At 47.2% G+C, this 20161-nt stretch overlaps 1 protein-coding gene across 3 annotated transcripts in view; it reads right to left on the bottom strand.

The window, feature by feature from the left end:
* Positions 1–20161, bottom strand: part of RNF157 (ring finger protein 157) — a 74747-nt gene that overhangs the window by 14399 nt on the left and 40187 nt on the right. For all 3 annotated transcript variants that reach the window (XM_020915558.2, XM_020915557.2, XM_020915559.2), the window contains 11 exons: positions 14590–14678; positions 11012–11158; positions 9826–9943; positions 9180–9246; positions 8852–8895; positions 8392–8439; positions 5796–5867; positions 4763–4922; positions 4533–4645; positions 2196–2434; positions 1127–1235 (listed from right to left, as the gene is read on the bottom strand). In XM_020915558.2, the coding sequence (XP_020771217.2) occupies positions 1127–1235; positions 2196–2434; positions 4533–4645; positions 4763–4922; positions 5796–5867; positions 8392–8439; positions 8852–8895; positions 9180–9246; positions 9826–9943; positions 11012–11158; positions 14590–14678 (1206 nt within the window). The remainder of the gene's footprint in view (positions 1–1126; positions 1236–2195; positions 2435–4532; positions 4646–4762; positions 4923–5795; positions 5868–8391; positions 8440–8851; positions 8896–9179; positions 9247–9825; positions 9944–11011; positions 11159–14589; positions 14679–20161) is intronic.

Genomic DNA, 20161 nt, shown 5'->3' with positions numbered 1-20161 from the left:
GGCTTCCCCAGGATTACAAACAGCTCTCCTTCTGAAGGGGAAGAACACAAAACCAGTCAAGGCCCCGGAGCCCCCCTGGGCTTCTCCTATGGGATGGGGGGGTTGGTTCCAGCTCGATGGATCTAACATAAACACCATCTCCCTCCCCAGCCCGCACCGGTCCCCCACCCCCACCCCGCCATCCATCACCTGGGCTCGTAACCTCAGTCCACCCCGGACAGATGCAAAGGTCTGCTGGTTCTCCCTCCATATCCCATTCTCTCTCCTCCAGGCATTCTCTTAAAACTGTAGTCCAGGCGTTCCCCCTGCCTAGCTCTGTCTGTCTCCTGCCTGATCCTGTCTGCACACCTCTGCCAGGGGGTCCCTGGTCAAGCCAAGTTCCCGCTTACCACTGGCATGCTCAGGGCCCCCACTTCTGCTCTGTGCTTCACATGTACTGTCCCTACGACCAGGAATGTTTCTCTCGCCTTCCTCTTCAATGTCTGAGAAGTTTTGCCCCCTGCAGTAGAGGCACAGAGTCTTAACCACTTGACAGCCCGGGAATTCTCCATGGATCACTTTTTTTGTGTGACCCATTTTAAAAGTCTTTATTGAATTTGTTACAATATTGTTTCTGTTTTATGTTTTGGGCCACGAGGCAGGTGGAATCTTAGTTCCCTGACCAGGGATCGAACCTGCGCCCTGCATTGGAAGGCGAAGTCGTAACCACTGGACCTCCAGGGAGGTCCCGCCATGGGCCACTTTTTAAAGTGAGCATCCCCGCTCCTAGCCTTGACCCTCCCTTACCTGATACACTGATCCACGGTACCACCTATACACTTTGACTGTCTTTGACGGTCCTGCATGTCCACCCCACCCCAACTGCCAAGCCTATAATAAGCACCACGAGGGCAGGACTTCAGTGTCTCCCCATTGTTGCTATTCTTAGCACAGAGGATCACACCTGGTCAGATACACAGGCTCCATTCTTTGTTGAAAGAATGAGTCTAGTGACACCTTTGCTGTGACTCAGAGAGTGTTCAGAAGGTGTGATGAGTGAATGGGAGCAGATGGACCGGAAGAGGCTGGCAGGCAGGAAGGAAAGGACCCAGAGTCCAAAACCCAACAAGGATGGAGCATATATTACCTCTCCGAGATGCTGGCCTGACGGTCTCTGAGACAGCTGTGTCTCAGATTCACTGCAGGAACGCTCATCGTCCTCTTCGGGCAGCACAGAAGAATTCTGAGAGACGGACCTGCATGAGGCCGTAGGGAGAAACAGTTGCAGCCAATGCCCACTTAAAGACTGGAACTTGCCCACACTCCCATCAACTAGATGTCTGAGGGAGCAGACGACCATGGGGGGAACTGCATGGAACTCACCTCTTAGGAAGGAGTGGAGACATGGGAAAGGGTACCGAGGGGTCTGAGACCTCTTCTGGGTGTCAGAAAAATCTGAGTTTTCCCTTTTGCTCCTTCAAATAGTTGTGTCTGAACTTCGGGAAAACCACTGACATTTTTAGGGTTTCAGTATTTGTATCTGTAAAATACCCTCCTTTCTTCTGCCAGGGAAACTGATATGATGACTTGCGCCTGTGCATGCACGCTCCGTCGTGCCTGACTCTTTGCCACCCCGTGGGCTGTAGCCCGCCGGGCTCCTCTGTCCCTGGAATTTTCCAGGCAAGAATATTGGAGTGGGTTGCCATTTCCTCCTCCAGGGGATCTTCCCCACTCAGGGATTGAACCCCACGTCTCCTGCATTGCAGGCCTATTCTTTACCACCATGCCACCCGGGAAGCTCCATGACTTGTGCCAAGGTGGATGTAAATACTTAAGAAATACAGATCACAAGCTTCCTTCAGTCCTCAGACTAAGGGACGCTCCCCAGGGATGCTCCCCTAGATGACCGTAACAGTGTCATCTTCCCTGTCCCTTATACCCTCCTCCCAAAACAGAACACCTTAAGTTTTATCTGTCTGGATCCTCCTAAGGACCCATGTACCATCTTATTTTCCTCTCCTAAGGGATGGGATAACTCCCCCTCGGGTGTCGTTAGCCCAGGTCTCCAGTGAAATGAGCAGCTCTGGCAACAGCCCAGAGGGTCTACGCCGCCCCTGGGACCCAGGTCTGGAGCGAGCACGGAGGAGTGGAAGGATGGACCGAAAGCATCTCGTCAGGGACCCCAGGGCCAACGCTGTCGCTTGCCGCCTACTCACTTGGAGAGACTCTTTTTGAGCTTGAGTCCTTGGCTGCCGCAGTCGGAGAGGCGGTCGAGGGGGGAGAAGGTGCGGGTGGGAGGCAGGTGGCCGTCGCTGCCATAGGAAGGCAGCATTCCTGAGAGGTGTCTGTCTCCAAGCACGTGGAGCGGGGGGACCGCTGGGGACGGGGTGAGGGGCCCATTGAGGGCCTCCAGGAGAGACACCACCTCATAACCTGGCGGGATGTTCTCTGAGGACTGGGGGCATCAGAGACAGGTTGAAAAACTAATTAGACAACTTTTCATTTTATGGTATGAGTGTGTTTCTTCCTCTGTGGTGGAAAAATGCATCCTTTTATATCTAGTCTGGGGGTTCTGCCAAGAAAAGCTTCTGTATTAGAGGCAGAAGAAAGAGAAAATATCAGAGAACCACATACGCTGAGACTCTACTTATACATGAGCTTCTTCTTAATAATGTTTAATTTTTGATTATAATAGATATATGTGTTCTTTACAGGAAATTTGGAAAACACCTAAAAATGGAAAGAAAAAAGTCAACAACTGAGTCACCCAAATTGATAACTTTCGCTAGCATTCTAGTGTATTTTCTTCCATTTTTTTTCCCTCTGTATTGTTTACACAGTTGTGATCAATCTGTAAATAATAATTTTATACCCAGCTTATTTCACAGAACATAATATTTTCCTTCACATGTGTCCCTTTTCATAGATACCATACCTTTCCTAATTCTTCCACTAGTGCTGGCTAGTTAATTGCATCCATTTCCTGCTGTAAGCAGAACTTTGATGAACATCTGTTCATTTATTATGCACACATCTCTTTTTTTCAGATCATTTTCTGGGTATTAAATTCTAAGATCTTAGATTACCAAGTCCAAAGGTTCTTTTTTTTTTCAATTATTAATTTTATTAAATCTTCACCCTATCATACACCTCTTTTTTTTCTTTTTACAAAGCCATTTTAAAGTTTCATTTAATTATTATTATTATTATTATTTTTTGACTTGTCGCGTAGCAGGCAGGTCTTAGTTCCACAACCAGGGATCAAACCAGTGGTCCCTGCATTGGAAGTACGGAGTCCTAACAACTGGACCACCAGGGAAATCCCCAAGTACCAATGTTTTTTAAGGCTCTTGATATATACAGCTGTTTGTTTTTTATAGTGAACTTTCTAGGTATACTCCTATAAGCAGAACAGAATACCTATTTTAATTGCTTTCTGGACAGCATGGGTTATCTTTAAAAAAGGAAGTTTCTAAATTTGAAAAGTGAAAAATGGTCTCTCATTTTAACTTGCATGTTGTTGATTTTTAATGTGGTTGACTTTTAAAATTTTAATGTGTTTGATCATTAACCAGCTATGTTTCCTGTTTTGAGAAGTTTTTTATATATATCTTTGCCCATTTATCTATTATTTCATTCAGGTGAGTTATTCTAGAGATCCCAGCCTTTCCTCTGACTACATTTTGTTGTGCCTACATTTTTTTCTTTATAGGATTTATTGATTGCCTTTTAATTTGGGTCATCTTTTACATATCTAAAGTTTAAAGTTTTTTTATGTGATAAAATCTACATGTTCTTGTTTTGGGTTGTTTTCAAGCTTAGAGAACCCACTTAGAGAACCCCCATCCATAGTCAACTGAAGAATCATCTGTAAAGTATTCTAGGTTTTTAAGGTTTGGTTTGCTTTGTCTTTAGGGTAGTTAACTAGTTACTCCACCTGGAATTCATTATCTGATAAGGAGTGAAGTGCTAAACTAACTGATTTTTCTTCCCTAAATAGCTACCTAATCATTCCAGTACCACTTACTGAATAATTAATAATTAATCTCTTCCACTCACATGTTAACCTAAAGACAAGACCTTCTAGTCTATAACTACAAAGCTTGGAAGCTTTGCACCATCACTTACATTACGAGACCAAGGTGAATTACTTCATCTACTTGGCTCCTAGTATCTGAGGCCATGAAACCAGATAAAGAAAAATAGTCACCTGCTCTGAGGATTCAGATAAAAATAGTAAGTTGAATCTAAACCTCAAACAATCATCCTCTTGTTTCTGCCTGGGGGCCTTCCAGAACTGACCCCACCTCTGCAGTGAAACAGCAAGCCTCTGGCTCTAGAGATGGTAAATATTAACTGGATACTGAGTTCTCAAGGCGGAAAGGGGAGGTTTTAACGATCAGAACCTCTTTTTCCACTGTCCTATCGGGGGGTTCTAACACAATGTGATCTCGGCCAGCTTACTCAGTTCTTCAGAGTGCCAAGATTCAATTACTTGCTGCCAAGCCACGTGAAGTAGGACAGAAGGTGAAAAAAAAAAATGCCCAACTTACGGAATGCTCTTCTGAGTCGGAGGTCTGGGATGAGAGGATAGGGTTGAAGCTGGTTGGGGTCAGGGGGCCCAGTTTTTTCCTCATGGCTCGGATTTGGAGCAGTGCCCGGAAGGCTGCGAAGAAGGAAACAGGTCATCTAGTCCCCGTGGAGGGACTAGAGCCTCCACGGAAGCTGCCCCGGCGGGGGTGGGGAGTGACCTGGGGGACCCGGCGGGGCTCCGGGGGCTTACGCAGTCGGCAGATGGGGCAGTTGTTGGCCTGGTAGCGCAGGGTGTCGGCGCAGCTGTTACATAAGCAGAGGTGGCGACAGGGCAGGATCAGGGTGTCCCGCACGTCGGAGAGGCACACCACACACTCAGCGCTGTTGTCGCTCACCTCGTCCTCAGCCACCTGGCCGGGGGGAAGGTTAGCCAGTGTCACAGAGACCCTCATGACCCATGCTTTATTTTAGTATTCATCCGTTCATTTTATGTGGATCAGTTTTAAAGTCTGCATTGAACTTGTTACAATAGTGCCTGCTTTATTTATTTATTCTTTTTTATGTTTTGGTTTTTTCACTGCAAGGCATGTCGGATCTTAGCCCCCTGACCAGGGATTGAACCTGCAACCCCTGTGTTGGAAGGCGAAGTCTCAACCGCCGGACCCCTCCACCAGGGAAATCCCCCATACTCTCTAGAAGGCAGCTTGCCTGCAGAGATGAGACAATATGAGCAGAGTCTTGCACCCGCATTGAACTTGATGGTTTACCAAGTGCCTGTGCACACCCAGTTTCACCTCTGGCAACTGTTCATGCCAAGCTCCTCCTCTGGGGCTGAGATCCCGTCCTGGCCGTCAGCCAGAGCTGATGGAGCCCAGGAGGCCAGGCAGGGAAGGAGGGGAGAGACGAACTGAGGGACCAAGGAACAGGGTGAGCAGAGCCCCGCAGAAGAACCCATCCAAACCAGCCCTTTTTTTCATTTCCAAATTTAAATATAATTATAATCATCTGAAATGAGGAAGAAGAAATACCCTTCTAGGATCAGACAAATTTCAGTTTGGTGTGCTAAATTCCTAGATCCTGGCTGGATCAGAGACGGTCTCACCCTGCCTTCTGGGAAGAGGACATTCAGAACTGTGGAAGGGGGACTTCCCTGGTGGTCCAGTAGTTAAGCCTGCGCTTCCACTGCAGTGGGTCGGGGTTTGATCCCCGATAGGGGAACTAAGAGCCCACATCCTGCAGGGAAAGGCCAAAAAAAAAAAAAACAAACCATGGACGGAACTTGCCTTAGATTCTTGCGTGTTGTACTTGTTTTCAATCCCATAGATCTCCTGAAGGAGGTAGCTGACCCCATCCACCTGAAGAACAAATGGAAAAGTGCAAGGGCAGGCTGGTTCTAATGAAAGATAAAAGTGGAAACTTACACATCTCCACCATGAACCTCCTTTGGTAACCAAGGACTACAGATTCACAATGGAAACAATCGAAGGCCTAGACAAGTACAGGATGCCCTTATTTACTTACATGTTCTCTTTGGGAGGGAAAAGAAAATCTGATGCTAATTCACCCACTCTTTTGTCCAACAGGGAACATGAACATTCATAAATACAACAGTAATCCTTGTACTGTAGGTCACTATGACAGAGCCTAGAGACTAGGAAAAGGGTGGAAGACCACAGGTCAAAATAGACGCATTAGCTAGCTATGGAATGGAACCTTACACAAATGAAGGAATGGAAATAAGAAAGAAAGAGAAGAAATGGGCAAGGAAAAGGGGGGAAGGGAAAATGCAGAAGCTGAGAGAGAGCAGGCTCTGGAAGGAGGGGCCGATTGCACCCCTCCCCCACTACTAAGCCACCCCCATTGCTGACAGGTGGGCAAAATTACCCGTTAGTCCTTTGAAGAGTCGACTCATTGGAAAAGCCCCTGATGCTGGGAAAGATTGAGGGTAGGAGGAAAAGGGCATGACAGAGGATGAGACGGTTGAATGGCATCACTGACTCAATGGACATGAGTTTGAGCAAACTCCGGGAGGCGGTGAAAGATAGGTAAGCCTGGTGTGCTGCAGTCCATGGGGTGGCGTGCTGCAGTCCATGGGGTCGCAAAGAGTCGGATACGAACTTAGCAACTGAACAAATCCTGCCTCTTGGCTTTCCTAGTAGTCCAGTAGTTAGGACTCAGCGCTCTCACTTCTGGGGCCCAGGTTCAACCCCTGGTCAGGGAACTAAGATCTTGAATGCTGTGTGGCCAAAAATTAAAACCCCAACTTCAAGGCCCAGTTCAACTCCCACAGCCTGAGCCACGTCTGCCAAAGCTGGCCCCTCCCTGTTTCCTCATGCCAGCTCATTTCTCATTCCCTCTACCCCCAGAGATCCCCTCCCCCGAGGCCCAGTCCATTATCGATTGCACATTCTGGTCTCCAGTTAGACAAGGCCTGTTGCTGATGCCAATCTAGCAACAGAAGAAGAGATAAACCAACCCCCTTGCGGTACCCGAGCCTTCCCACCCCACACAGGTGTCCTGGAGAAAGGCCTCCCCATGAGGCAACTCACTGAGGCCCGGCCTTTCCAGGAGGCAGCCCCCGGGGTCAGGCTCTGTCATCTCCCCTGCCTCTCTTAAAACTTGCTTTAATGTAGTGATGATACTGGAAAGGACATTATCAACAAATTCATAAGGTATGACTGACTACTATTGACCTCATTAAGGGTGGAGAGTGCTTAGTACCTGAAAGAATGAAGAATTAGAATTTCATGAACCTACAGCCTGTTTACACAGTGAAGTAAGGCAGAAAGAGAAAACAAATATATTAACTCATATATATGGAATCTAGAAAGATGACACCGATGAACCTATTTGTAGGAAAGGAATGGAAATGCAGATAGAGAGAATGGACTTGTGGACCCAGGAGGGGAAGGGAAGAGTGCATTAATGGAGAAAGTAACATCAACATATATACATTATCATGTGTCAAACAGAGAGCTGGTGACAAGCTGCTGTCTAACACAGGGAGCCCAGTCTGGTGATCTGTGATGACCAAGAAGGGTGGGATGGGGGCAGGGGAGGGAGGCTCTGCAGGGAGGGAATACATGTATCATTATGGCTGATCTGCGCTGTTTTATGGCAGAAACCAACACAATATTGAAAAGCGATTTTCCTCCAGTTAAAAACATTTTTTAAAAAATGAAATTAAAAAAAAAAAGAATTTCAGATATTTGCCGGCCCTCGTGGGAGAGCGAGGCTTTCTTCACATCTCAACCAAGGCCCACCGTGCCCCACGCTTGACCACCCCTCACCCTCCACGTGATGAGCCACCCTCGCTTGGAAATGCCACCGACTCCACTCTCCCCTCCCGTCCTCCGCGGCTCTGCCCCGGCCTCAGGGGTCAGGACTTCCAGCAGATACTTGCATAACTTGCCCACCATCCTGGAAGGGGGCAGATGGCCAGCAGATTTTGAATTTGAGAAAAGCAATGTTGGGATACGTTAAGCCAAGAGCTCTAATTGGCCCTGAATCAGACCCTGATAGTTTACTCTTGTAGCTGTAAATGTTAGTTTCTCAGCCTGGCATTTTCAATAAAAAGAGTTCTCCCTAAACCTAATGTCAGGAGACAAATCTCAGTCCTTTCGTTTTCTGAAGTCCTTTGCTCAGCTACTGGCTGCCTCACCACCACCAATTCTGGAACAACAGACAGCCCAAATCGGTATTCCTTTCAGGCCACCCAAGTCGTTTCTAACACAGAAAAGCATCCCTTTTTGCTTTTCTTCTTTGATTAAAAAAAAAAAAAGGCAGGGAGGGGGGAAGAAGAGTGCTTAGCTAAACAGTGGGGGGAGAGAGAGCGAGTGAAGGGGAAACACCAACAGTCCCTGGCCCTTGAATACTCACCACTTGTTTCTGTTTGAGGGGCTTGACACAGAAAGTGCCATCTGAGTGCTGCAGCGAAAACACGGAAAGACGACAGTTATGACGAGGAGGGCGGGAGATGAGGACCAGCTGCTCTCCCTTCACTTCTCTCAGTTAGGCACGTTCTTGGACCCCCCACCCCCGCCCCGGACAGTGGAATGACAGATTCCTCATTCTGGAAGGGTCCTCAAGCATGTAGTCTAGCCCTTCCAATTTAAGAAGACAAAACGAGGCCTAAGGAGTCTCGGGGCATCAGCAAGCTTCTGGCCAAGCTGGAACTCGGCCCTGTGTGTGCAGGGGGTGCTCCCCCCGGCTTCCCGCAGCCTCCCAGCCAGACCCGCTCTGCCGAGCCCAGGCAGCCAGAGAAGGGGCCTCCACGCGTCCTCGGAGGAGAGACAGAGCAGTGCGTACCAAAGCAAGGCCCGTAATGTCAGCCACTGACCTTTTCAAAAGTGCCCAGCAGGACGTGGCAATGGCCAAAATACTCTGAAAGAAAGAAAGGCACACGATGGGGAAGAAGAAAGCTAATGATACAGCTTGACCCCACCCACCCTCCCCGAGCCCCTGCGACCCTTTGGCTTCACAGGGAGGGGGAGGTTAAGTCACCCAGTAGGACTGTCGGTGCCCGAGGAGGCTGGGGGCAGGAGGGTGCCGGGATGTGGAAACTGGTGTCCATGGAGGAGCCTTGTGGATCTGAGGCCGCAGTCGCTGCCAGCCTGCCTGCCACAAACGGGCCTGCGTGCAGCCCAGAAGACAGGAAGCACCCGTACCATCGCCTTCATCCACCACGGCGTGGACCACCAACGGGTAAACCTCCCTGTCTAGGTCGAAGCCAAGCTGAAGGGAAAGAAAAGAAAAACGGGAGGGAGGAGGGGGATTTACATTCAGAGGACGAAGTTATCCATCAGAAAGGGAGGCCTTAACTTCATCTCAGCTCCTCACCCATCAACCTGGTAGCTACCCGGTGGTTTAGTCTCTAAGTCGCGTCTGACTCTTGCAACAGCATGGACTTTAGCCCACCAGGCTCCTCTGTCCCTGGGATTTTCCAGGCAGGCATCCTGGAGTGGGTTGCCATTTCCAACTACCTGCATCCATTGAGTTGAAGGCTACCGGTCTCTCTGTAAGAAACCTCATAGATGTAAAGGCTTCTAATCTGTAGGTCTTTCCTTTGGGCACGGCTTTCCTAAAATATCCTAGGTTAATTAAGGGGCTGCTCTGGGATAGAAGATTAGATATGTCCTTCCCAGGGCATGAAGGCATTAGAAGGCTGAAGGGGAGCATGCCTTTGAGCACCTGGGCTGGTTCTGTGCTGCCGGCCGGGGTCCCAAGGAGCTCCCACACCCTGCAGGTCTGTGCGTGGAACCTGCCCTGCGCTTTCTCCCGGTGGCTGGTCTGCTCCGCCAGCTGGCTGCTCACCTCCTCTTCCGCCCACTCGGAGGGGTCCACGGTGTGTGAGGGCAGGCAGAACTGTTGGCACACCCCGCGCTTATAGTGCACCGTCTCCGACTGCAGGCTGTTGTCTTTGGGGATGTAGCTGTTGGTCAAAGTGGGAAGCAAAGCACAAGTTACTGTCTCGCCCAGAGGATCTGATGGTTTCCTCTGTTCCGTGTCTGTTGTCAATTATCAACAGGCTCTCAGTATAGAGGGGAACAGAAAAAAAAAGAAAAAAGACCTCCTTATAATCTCTTTTCTTTGCCCTTGCTTGGTGATGCTATTGAAGTTATCTATTTAGGCACTTCCCTATGAGGGCTTCCCAGGCGGCACTAGTGGTAAAGAATCTGCCTGCCAATGCAGGAGACGCAAGAGACTTGGGTTTGATCCCAGGGTTTGATCTCCAGGTTGGGAAGATCCCCTGGAGGAGGAAATGGCAACCCACTCCAGCATTCTTGCCTGGAGAATCCCATGGACAGAGGAGCCTGGCGGGCTACAGTCCATGGGGCTGCAAAGAGTCGGACACGACTGAGTGAGCGTTGGTGGTTCAGTGATTAAGAATCCACCTTCCAATGCAGGGGACGCAGGTTTGATCCCTGGTCAGGGAATGAAGATCTCACCTGCTTTGGGACAACTAAGTCTCCTGCTGCAATGAAAAGATCCTGTATGCTGCGGTGGAGATCCTGCCACAGCTAAGGCCTAACACAGCCAAAAATAAATAAGTAAATATTTTTTAAAAGGTATCTATTCAACCCACATATCCACAGAAATGAAGCTTGAAACATTTTAAAAATACTTATTTATTTGGCTGTGCTAGGTCTTAGTTGGGGCATGCAAGATCTAGGTTCCCTGCCCAAGGATTGAACCCCGGACCCCCTGCATTGGGAACGTGGAGTCTTAGCCACTGGACCAGGAAGTCGTCCCAGCTTAATCAATTTCTAACAGCATTGTGATGACCTGAAGGACTATATGCTGCTACCTGTCACTGTACCAAGATGGCATAGTTTGAAGGGAAAAAGTGAAAAAGACTGTATAAGTAAGAAAATCCAAATTCAGGAACAGTTCTCACTTGAGTGTAGAAAAAGAACGTTTTCCTCCGCAGGGGAGCATGTCAGGCACGGACCCTGGCCTGTGTGGGAAGGACGCGGCTTCCGTGGCCGCTTGTTCTTACCTGGCGATGCCATTCTGGAACTCTTCGGTGGCCTGGTAATAGATGGTGATGGCCACCCGTGCGTCCGTGTCAAAGGTGAACTCCACGTTGTAGTGGACCTTCGCTCTGCCTGCCTCTTCCCCCGGGGTCTTCACTTCCTCGGCACATCTAGAAAACCACAGAGACGCGGCATTCGGGGGTAGCCAATTAACATGTTTAAAGTGATCTTTTTCCTTCTCTTTTTCTTTACAAGTAAGTATTTTAAATATTTAAGGATCAATGTGGCCTGGATCACACACTTAATGACTCACCCATTTGTATGACGGCAGGATCCCCGTTACGCATGGAATTTAGGGTCTGCCAAGTCCACTCTTGTTCCCAAGCTTTTTAAATGCTTACTTTTCAGTTACTCTGCATGAATTGTCCTAAGGTAACAAACGCAGCAGGTACATTAGGTCCTCTTAAAAAGGCGACTTTCCTCCTGCTGGTACAGTTTGGCTTCTGCACAAAACAAGGTTAGGTTGATTTTTACACTTAGCGAATGTCTTGATGACTTGGCCCCTGGGATTAAGCATGCATGTGGGATTATCCAGGTGGAAGTCCTGAGAAGGGAAAGCCCACCCACTACCGTATTCTGCTGGAGCTATGTGGCATGGTGGCCGAAGAGCAGGCCGTACTAAGTGCCTTTCTTCACTCACCACCATCTGGATGCCCTGCATGGCTCAATGGTGAGCTTGCCTATCAGGAGCTGGTTCGACCCCTGGTGGAAGATCCACTGGGCAAGAAGTGGCACACCCACTCTACTTGCCTGGTGCAATCCATGGAAGGCTGAGCTGATATGCTACAGTCCTTTCGCAAGGTTGTTAGAGCAAACCCATGCCCCTGATGTGGACAAGGCTTCTTTAAAGTTTTAAATTTTCCTTAAAAAAATTCACTTCTATTGCGTTGTGCGGCTTTTCATTGACCTCTCTTCCGCAGCAGCCTAGTGCTCTGGCAGTGAGGCTCGGCGGCAATGCCTTGCTGGGGTCTTCCTGACCAGGACTGAATCTCCTGACTGCAGATCTACCCTGAGCCCAGGGGCCCGCTCTTCCCCTCCTTTCTCAATCGACCACAGGGTCACTCCTGATGTATCAGCATCGTTTTTTGTCAACAGCCAACCAATGGAGTTTCAGCATATGTCACGGCCTCAGTTCAAGAATCTCTAATCATTCCTTTTACTGCAGAAGCTTTTATCAAGTTTGCTCTTTTTTTTCCTCCCCCTGCCTGTGGTCGTGTCCATCACCCACTCTTGGGTCCGTTTGCTATCTTTTTTCTTTTGGTGGGATCCTGGCTCCCTGATCAGAGATTGAATCCACGGTCCCTGCAGTGGAAGCAAGGAGTCCTAACCACTGAACCGCCAGGGAATTCCCTTCTTTTCCTATTTTATAAAAATTTATTTATTTATTTTAATGGCTGTGCTGGATCTTAGTTGCAGCATGCAGACTGGCATGTGGGATCTAGTTCCCTGACTGGGGATCGAACTCGGGGCCCCTGCGTTGGATGCCTGAGTCTTACGCACTGGAACGCCAGGGAAGTCACTTCTCTTCTTTTTTAACTGAACAGAATGTGGGCTTCCCTCTGTGATCACACACTTAGGGCTCCACCCTCATTCTGAATGACGGCAGAGCACCCTGTTACTGCTATGGGGGGAATTTAGGCAATTTCTGATACTTCATGGTGCCACAGTTCACATCCTTGTATGTCTGCCAGACTTTTTTAAAAAAAATAGCTTTTACTTTAATCAAAGTTACTCATGCCATCGTTTAAATAGTTTCCACAAGGCTTGTGACAAAAACGCAGCGGGTCACTTTCTGCCCGTTTTCTGCTTCTTCAGAGAAAACCGACTTTCCCTCTGCAGCTGACAGTTTCTGGCATTTACCTGCATGCTTTGAAATAACAGGTTCAGGTTGCTTTTTCAGCTTTAGGCGCTGTCTACTGACTTGGCCTCCCTTGTGGCTAGTAAAGAATGCACCTGCAGTGTGGGAGACCTGGGTTTAGTCCCTGGGTTGGGAAGATCCCCTGGAGAAGGGAAAGGCTACCCACTCCAGTATTCTGGTCTGGAGAATTCCACTGACTGTGTAGCCCATGGGGCCGCAAAGAGTCAGACACGACTGAGTGACCTTCACTCATTCACTCACTCACCAGTATTCTGGGATGCCCTGCTGGCTCAGATGGTGAAGCGTCTGCTTATAACGCAGGAGACCTGGGTTCGACCCCTGGGTCGGGAAGATCCCCTGGAGAAGGAAGTGGCAACCCACTCCAGTATTCTTGCCTGGAGAATTCCATGGACGGAGGAGCGTGGTAGGCTACAGTCCCTGGGGTCGCAAAGAGTTGGATATGACTGAGCGACTTCACTTTCACTTATTGACTTTCTACTATGGGAACAAGGCTTTCTTTTTAAAAGGTTTTTTAAAAATTATTCTTTAAAAAAAAAATTATTCTTTATTTATGTCGGTGCTGCGTGCGGGCTTTTCCAGGTGTGGTGACCTCTCTGGTCGCAGAGCCCAGGCTCTGGAGCGTGGGCTCGGGAGCTGTGGCACATTGCCCTGTGGCAAGTGGGGTCTTCCTGGACCAGGGACTGAATCTGTGTTCCGTGTTGACTGGCAGATTCTTAACCCTGAGCCACCAGGGAAGTCCCAAGACGTTCTTTCCCTTCCTTCCTTCTGCTCCACACAGTGGTGTTCCCTCCTGCATGTAACTCACCATGATTTTGTTAGCTCAGTACATCTTCCTCTATCCAAATGAGTCTATCAGCATTATTCACAGCTCAGCCACAGAGTAATCTCTAATCATTTTCCTTTTCCTGCACAAGCTTTTATCAGAGTTTGTGCTCTTTTTTTTCCTCCCCCAGCTGCTTAGTTCTCTATGCATTAACCACTATTTCGAACCCAAACTCTTGGTAGACAGATTTGCTATCTGGAGGGCAGCATTGGTTTAAAAATCATACTATCTCTAGGACTTCCCCGGTGGTACAGCAGTTAAGACTCTGAGCTTCCACTGCAGGGGGTGCAAGTTCAATCCCTGGTTGGGGAACTAAGATCCCACAAGCCACATAGTGCAGACACACACACACACACACACACACACACACACACACACACTATCTCAGAGACAGCACAAAGAAGTCAGATGCTGATGATAACTAATACTGATGATGGTGATTAAATAGCAAACTCAGGGTGCCAGAGGAAAGGCACATGAGATTAAGAATAAACTAAAAAGTAAATATAAGCAGGAAAGTAAGCACTTCCTGTGCCAAGTTCAAATATCCCATTTTCACATAGGTTTGTCTGGTATCTGCAAAATTCACTTTCTCCCTCAACAATTCTTTGTTTTGGACAGTTCATCAGGTTGGGATAACCACGATGGCTTTCAGAAAAGAGAAGGTTCCTCACCAACACTAACTGTCTCAGAAAGTTCTGAACAATCCAGGTGCAGAGACATCTCATGCAAGCAGCCCACAGACTGGAGGCCTGGAGGCTGGGCTCTGGGTCTGGCAGAAACAGTTCTGTGGGTCCCCTGGGGAGTCGGCTGCCCCCCAGCTGGGAACCTGAACTTACTTGACGAGTCTCAGGGTGTCCTTTCGGATGTTGATCAGGCTTCTCAGAGTCTTCACTGGTTCTTGGGGAGGGGGGGCTGCATAAGGAAACTGTCGGAAACAAAGTGGGAAAAGACAGTGTGTTTAGAAAGACCCATCACCATAGTAAGTGAACCTGCTCAAGGTCACAGCTGCTGGGAGGGCAGGGTGGGAGCGTTCAGCATCCAAAATGCTACAGTTATCTGCCTTTCCCATTAGATGAAGCTTATGTGAGTCAGCATTCAAAATGTGGACAACTAATAAAAGCTCCCACTGCAGTTCCAAATACCATGCGACACACGGTGGCCAAGTTAATCACAAAAGGCTTTTCCGCCTGACCTTACACCACGGGGAGCCGGACCTGCAAGGATTTTCCTTCGGCGAAGCTGCATGGTGTCTGAAGAGTTTAGGAACTGCAAACACAAGAGAACCCCAACGTGTGTACAGTGAAGGCCCGCAAACAGCGAAAAACAAATTTCCTCCGCAGCTGATCATATAAAGCAGAGGGTTTTTAGAAAACAAACAAACAAAAAAACCATGAGCCAAGAGCTCTTCTAGGGTCATCAAAGGTTTTCGATTGTCCATCGTTTACTTTACACTCTCACTCTCTCTCCCTGTTTAGACATCTGGGTTTGGAGTTGTGAGGTGATGACAATGAGGAAATAAGAAAGGGGGGCACAGTAAAATATTTAATTGGGAATTGCTCGAAGAAGATTAATCAGGGTGATCTACAATGCTCCTGGTATTCTTATAATGTCACTTGGGCAGTAAACATTTTTCACATGTGGTTCCCTGAAAACCTACTAGCGTTTGAAGCTTTGTAAAAACGTGGTCCTCCTAGCTCTGAAGAGTCTGCTCTCTTGTGCTGCTTTTATAAAACAGAACATCCACACGAAACTCTGTGCTTTCATGGACTTTTGCTGACTATAACTGTTTTACTTGGGAAACATCATTGAACCTATGGTATTAGACATCTGATTTTGTATTCAGTGTGATCGCTGATACTTCATGTGTATGAATGTGACCCTTACGAGAATACACTGGGGGACTTCCCTGGTGGTCTGGGCCTCCCTGGAGGCTCAGATGGTAAAGAATCTGCCTACAATCCAGGAGACCTTGGTTCGATCCCTGGGTCAGGAAGATCTCCTGGAGAAGGGAATTGCTATCCACTCCAGTATTCTTGCCTGAAGAATCCCATGGACAGAGGAGCCTGGCAGGCCCCAGTCCATGGGGTTGCAAAGAGTTGCACATGACTGAGCACCTAACACTTTCTGGTGGTCTAGTGGCTAAGACTCCATGCTCCCAATGCAGGGGTTCCGGGTTCGATCCCTGATCAGGGAACTAGATCCCACAAGCCGCAACTAAAGATCCAGCACGCCACAATGAAGACGGGGCCAACTTTAATCAATTCCATGTTATTCAGTGTTTTCAGTTGGGGTTTTACTTTTTTTTTTTCCTGATATAAATGTCACGGTGAATGCCTTGTCCCTACATTTCTGCATGCCTGCTTGATTATTTCCTTAGGACAAATTCCTAGAAATGGAATTACTGGATCAAAGAGTAAGCATATTTTTAAGACTCTTAAAACTATGTTGCCAAACTGTTCTCCAGAAAGCTAATTTCAACCTTGCTCTCCTGCATGCAGCGTATCAGGAGGCTTTTATACAGGAAAGCTGAAATCCTGGTTCAGACCCCATCTGTGGCCTGTTTCTCCACCCCACCCCCGACCATTCTGCTGGGCTGTCACACTAAAGGAATTTAAAACAATTTTTAAATAAGCTTAAGCAAAAAGTAATTAGGCAGGAAATCCCGACACAAATGCTTGTCTATTCTAAAGCCAAAATAAATGACTTTGGGATTAAAATTTTTTTCTGGAGTAGCGAAGTTAATCATATTTATTTGCACGGGTACTTAAGAGCTATCCATAACTCCTACCTGAGTTAAAAAAAAAAAACCCCAAAATTAGAGGTTCTCCCTTCACCCTTTGCCCCTTTCTCCACATCCTTCCCCCAAAGAAAAACAAAAGAAAAGGGTGGGGGGAAAGCTAGTGTTCCTCATCTCCCACTTAGAATATTACATTTGATGATAACTGGCAATGGAACACAAATTATTCAGAGCTCAAGGAAAGACATCCCTGGGATCAATTGTTTATATATACAAACTATCCTTTGTAGTGGGCTTCCCTGGTAGCTCAGTGGTAAAGAACCTGTTTGCCGATGCAGGAGACTCAGGTTCAATCCCTGAGTGAGGAAGATTCCCTAGAGAAGGGAATGGCTATCCACTCCAACATTCTTGCCTGAAGAATCCCATGGACAGAGGAGCCTGGCAGGCTACAGTCCATGGGGTCGCAAGGAGTTGGACATGACTGAGTGACTAAGCGCACACGCATACAGCCTTTATAGTATAATAAATCCATGCTTACATTTTAGCTCTTTACCTCTCTCCCCCACTACAGAAGAAAACCACTGAAAACCTCTTTAGGAGAAACTAACCCGGTTTGCAGGCTCCTACCTACCAAAGCTTCTGCCTTAGCAGCCTTTCAGTAACCCAGAGTCTTATCCACAACCCTCAGTGCGGCGTGTAAAGAGACTTCAAGTGGAAAAGACGACGTCCTGCTCTTTCAGGGAGCAGCATTATAAGGAAGATGATATTGCTACACAAATAACGGTAACATTGAGCAGAGAAAAGCTAAACAAAAGGGCAACTATAAAGGAAGTGATTGTTTCTGGCTGAGGTAATCTGGAAGGCGTCATGGAGGACGTGGTATAGCACTCAGCCAGAGGAACTCTTTCAATGCGTTCCCAGGGGTTGCTGATCAAGGCTCTGTGTGAATATAAAGCAAGTTTCTCGTTGGCCTTTTATCCTGGTGTTCATCAGTTTCCCCGTACACTTTTCTTACACCAGCCAGGCGCCACCTGGTGACCGAATGTGGAATTGCCAGTTTACAGAGACCTGCTATGGATATGAACATGTGTACACCTGAACATTCATTCATTGGAAGGACCGATGCTGAAGCTGAGACTCCAATACTGTGGCCATCTGATGCGAAGAGCTGACTCTTTGGAAGAGATCCTGATGCTAGGAAAGACAGGGCAGGAGGAGAAGGGGGTGACAGGGGATGAGATGGTTGGATGGCATCACTGACTCAATAGACACGAGTTTGAGCAAACTCGGGGAGATAGTGAAGGACACGGAAGCCTGGTGTGCTGCAGTTCATGGGATCACAGAGACTCAGACATGACTAAGCAACTGAACAACACATACGTATATATTTATACACACATGTGTATGTGTATATCAACCATGTATCCTAGGTTTTCTAGCCATCCTAATTTCAAATATTTTGTTAAACTACCTCCTACTTTTGCACATTTTTGTTGTAAAAAACATGGTCCCAGTGCATACGAGATTACAGAACATCTTACTTCAGTTGTAAATTATTGGGCGATTCCCAGTAGTCTGTAAAAGAGACTATAATCCAGTCATGAAAATGAATAATTAATTTCAATGAAAGGTTTTTTAAAGGTACATAATTTGCTGACATTTGCTATTAAATTCGGGCCTGACCACATACCCACAGAGCAGCCTGGATGTGGCCTGTTGGAGCCCACTCAATGGCTCCTGGGTCCTTTAGACTCGCCCCCATCACTTTCCAAAAACTGCCTATTAATTTATTTTTGGCTGCACTGGGTCTTCGTTGCAGCCCCTAGGAGTTTTTGGTGCATGGACTTAGTTGCCCTGTGGCATGTGGGATCTTAGTTCCCAGACCAGGGATCGAACCTGAATCCCCTCCATTGGCAAGCGGGTTCTTAACCGCAGGACCACCAGGGGGGGTACCCTCCCCCATCACTTGTTGAAGCACTTGCTTACTTTCTGGCACAGAAAGATACTCCAGGCTCACCTTCTGTTTTTCTGTCCCCTTCCTCGAACCCATCATGTCTCCAAGGAGCCCTGGTTCCTTTCTAGAGAAGTCTATCTCAGACCATCATGTATTCACTAATCTTTTATTGATGGAACACCTGCTCTATCTCCAGTTTTCACTCTTACAAACACTCATACAATACACATTCCCTGAAAGGAAACTTAATAGGAAAAAAGGGAGAGGGACATAAAAGAAAAACAAATGAATACAACCTAACGCAGTTTTTTTATTTACAAAGCAAAAAGCCCCGAATGCCAAAAATCTGCTTCTGAAGAGAAAGGAAATTATTTTTAGACAAACTATGATGGAAATAGAAAAGTACTGATTTAATACACAGCAGATAGTAACACTTGTGTCAGAGAAACAAATAATAGTTAATATGGAAATCAACATCTGGGGTCATATGAATAGCTCATTTACAGCAGTCTTTTACATAAGCGCTTGCTTTTATAGATTTTAGGGCTTTTCTATTTAAATTTCAGTTCCTTTTTATTTGATGCTTGGTTATTTTCTCAGCCTTCTCTACTTCCCCTCTTCTCAGTTACACAGTGTATCCAAAACTTTACCAGTGGATATTTTTAGACTAGTGATACTTCAGAACATTTTCTTAAGATCCCTGTTGGGGAGAACAGTTCACTCTGGTTGAAAGCTGTGAAATGAATACAAATTTCCCTATTTAACCAGCTGTAGCCCTGGGACAGGCTCTATTGTGCCTGCTGTCCACCAAAACGTCAATGAGCTATATTTATAGCAGTAAAACCCCTTTACATTAATTTTCCACCCAATCCTCGTGGGGAATCAATCACTTGTGTAGAAAGACTGGTAACCACAAAGCTGACAAGATGTGAAAAGACATCCTTTCCACTCAAATTGAAGATGTGAGGGAGACACCAAGAGGGGGTCACAAGATGACCTTTACTCAAAGATGCTCTGTGTTCAGGTCTGGTTACCAAAGGAATCCATCCAAGATGGCAGTCTATTTATAATCTGTTAACTCCTCCGCCAGGTCCCCTGGCAAGGGGCACACAGGACCAATGTCCTGGCTACCTGATATCGCCTCTAAGGTTGACCTTTCCAAAATACTTAAGCCCTACTATGGGTATGCCCAATAACCCAGTTCTCTCTTAACAGGTGATGACAGAGCATGAGAGATCCACTGCGGGGAAAAGCGCCCATCACAAAATCGCCCAGGTCTCCGTTAACAACCATCACAGACCCATTTCCTCCCTCTATTATGTGGGTCTTGACTCACATTGCTCAGGAGTACTCAGACCAGGCAATGGGTTCCATTCACTCTGACATCAAATGCATCAAATGTGTGGCTTTGATCACAAGTGAAACCTACTTGACTTCCGGTTCCTGACTGAAAGCCCCTCCCACAGAGATAAAACACTACCCAGTTCATCCTGTGCTTCTACAATAAAAGTTCCTTCCCGCACATGAGCTGCTTTTAGATACAGAGGGTTCTGCCTAACACCAGCTAATTTTAAGGAGCATTAAAAGGGAAAAAAGGGGCTTTTAGTAAAGCAGACACCGTCATCTTTTCCCTCCAGTTAAGTTGGTAAATAATGACTAATCGTCAGAGAAATGACTCCCTTCAGACAAGCACTCTATTCTAGATGTCTGACTTCCA

Source organism: Odocoileus virginianus, chromosome 17 (genome assembly GCF_023699985.2).
Source record: "Odocoileus virginianus isolate 20LAN1187 ecotype Illinois chromosome 17, Ovbor_1.2, whole genome shotgun sequence".
In the NCBI taxonomy this organism is placed as follows: domain Eukaryota; kingdom Metazoa; phylum Chordata; class Mammalia; order Artiodactyla; family Cervidae; genus Odocoileus; species Odocoileus virginianus.
Note: the sequence above shows the minus strand (reverse complement) of the source record. Positions and strands in the feature narration are given on the sequence as shown.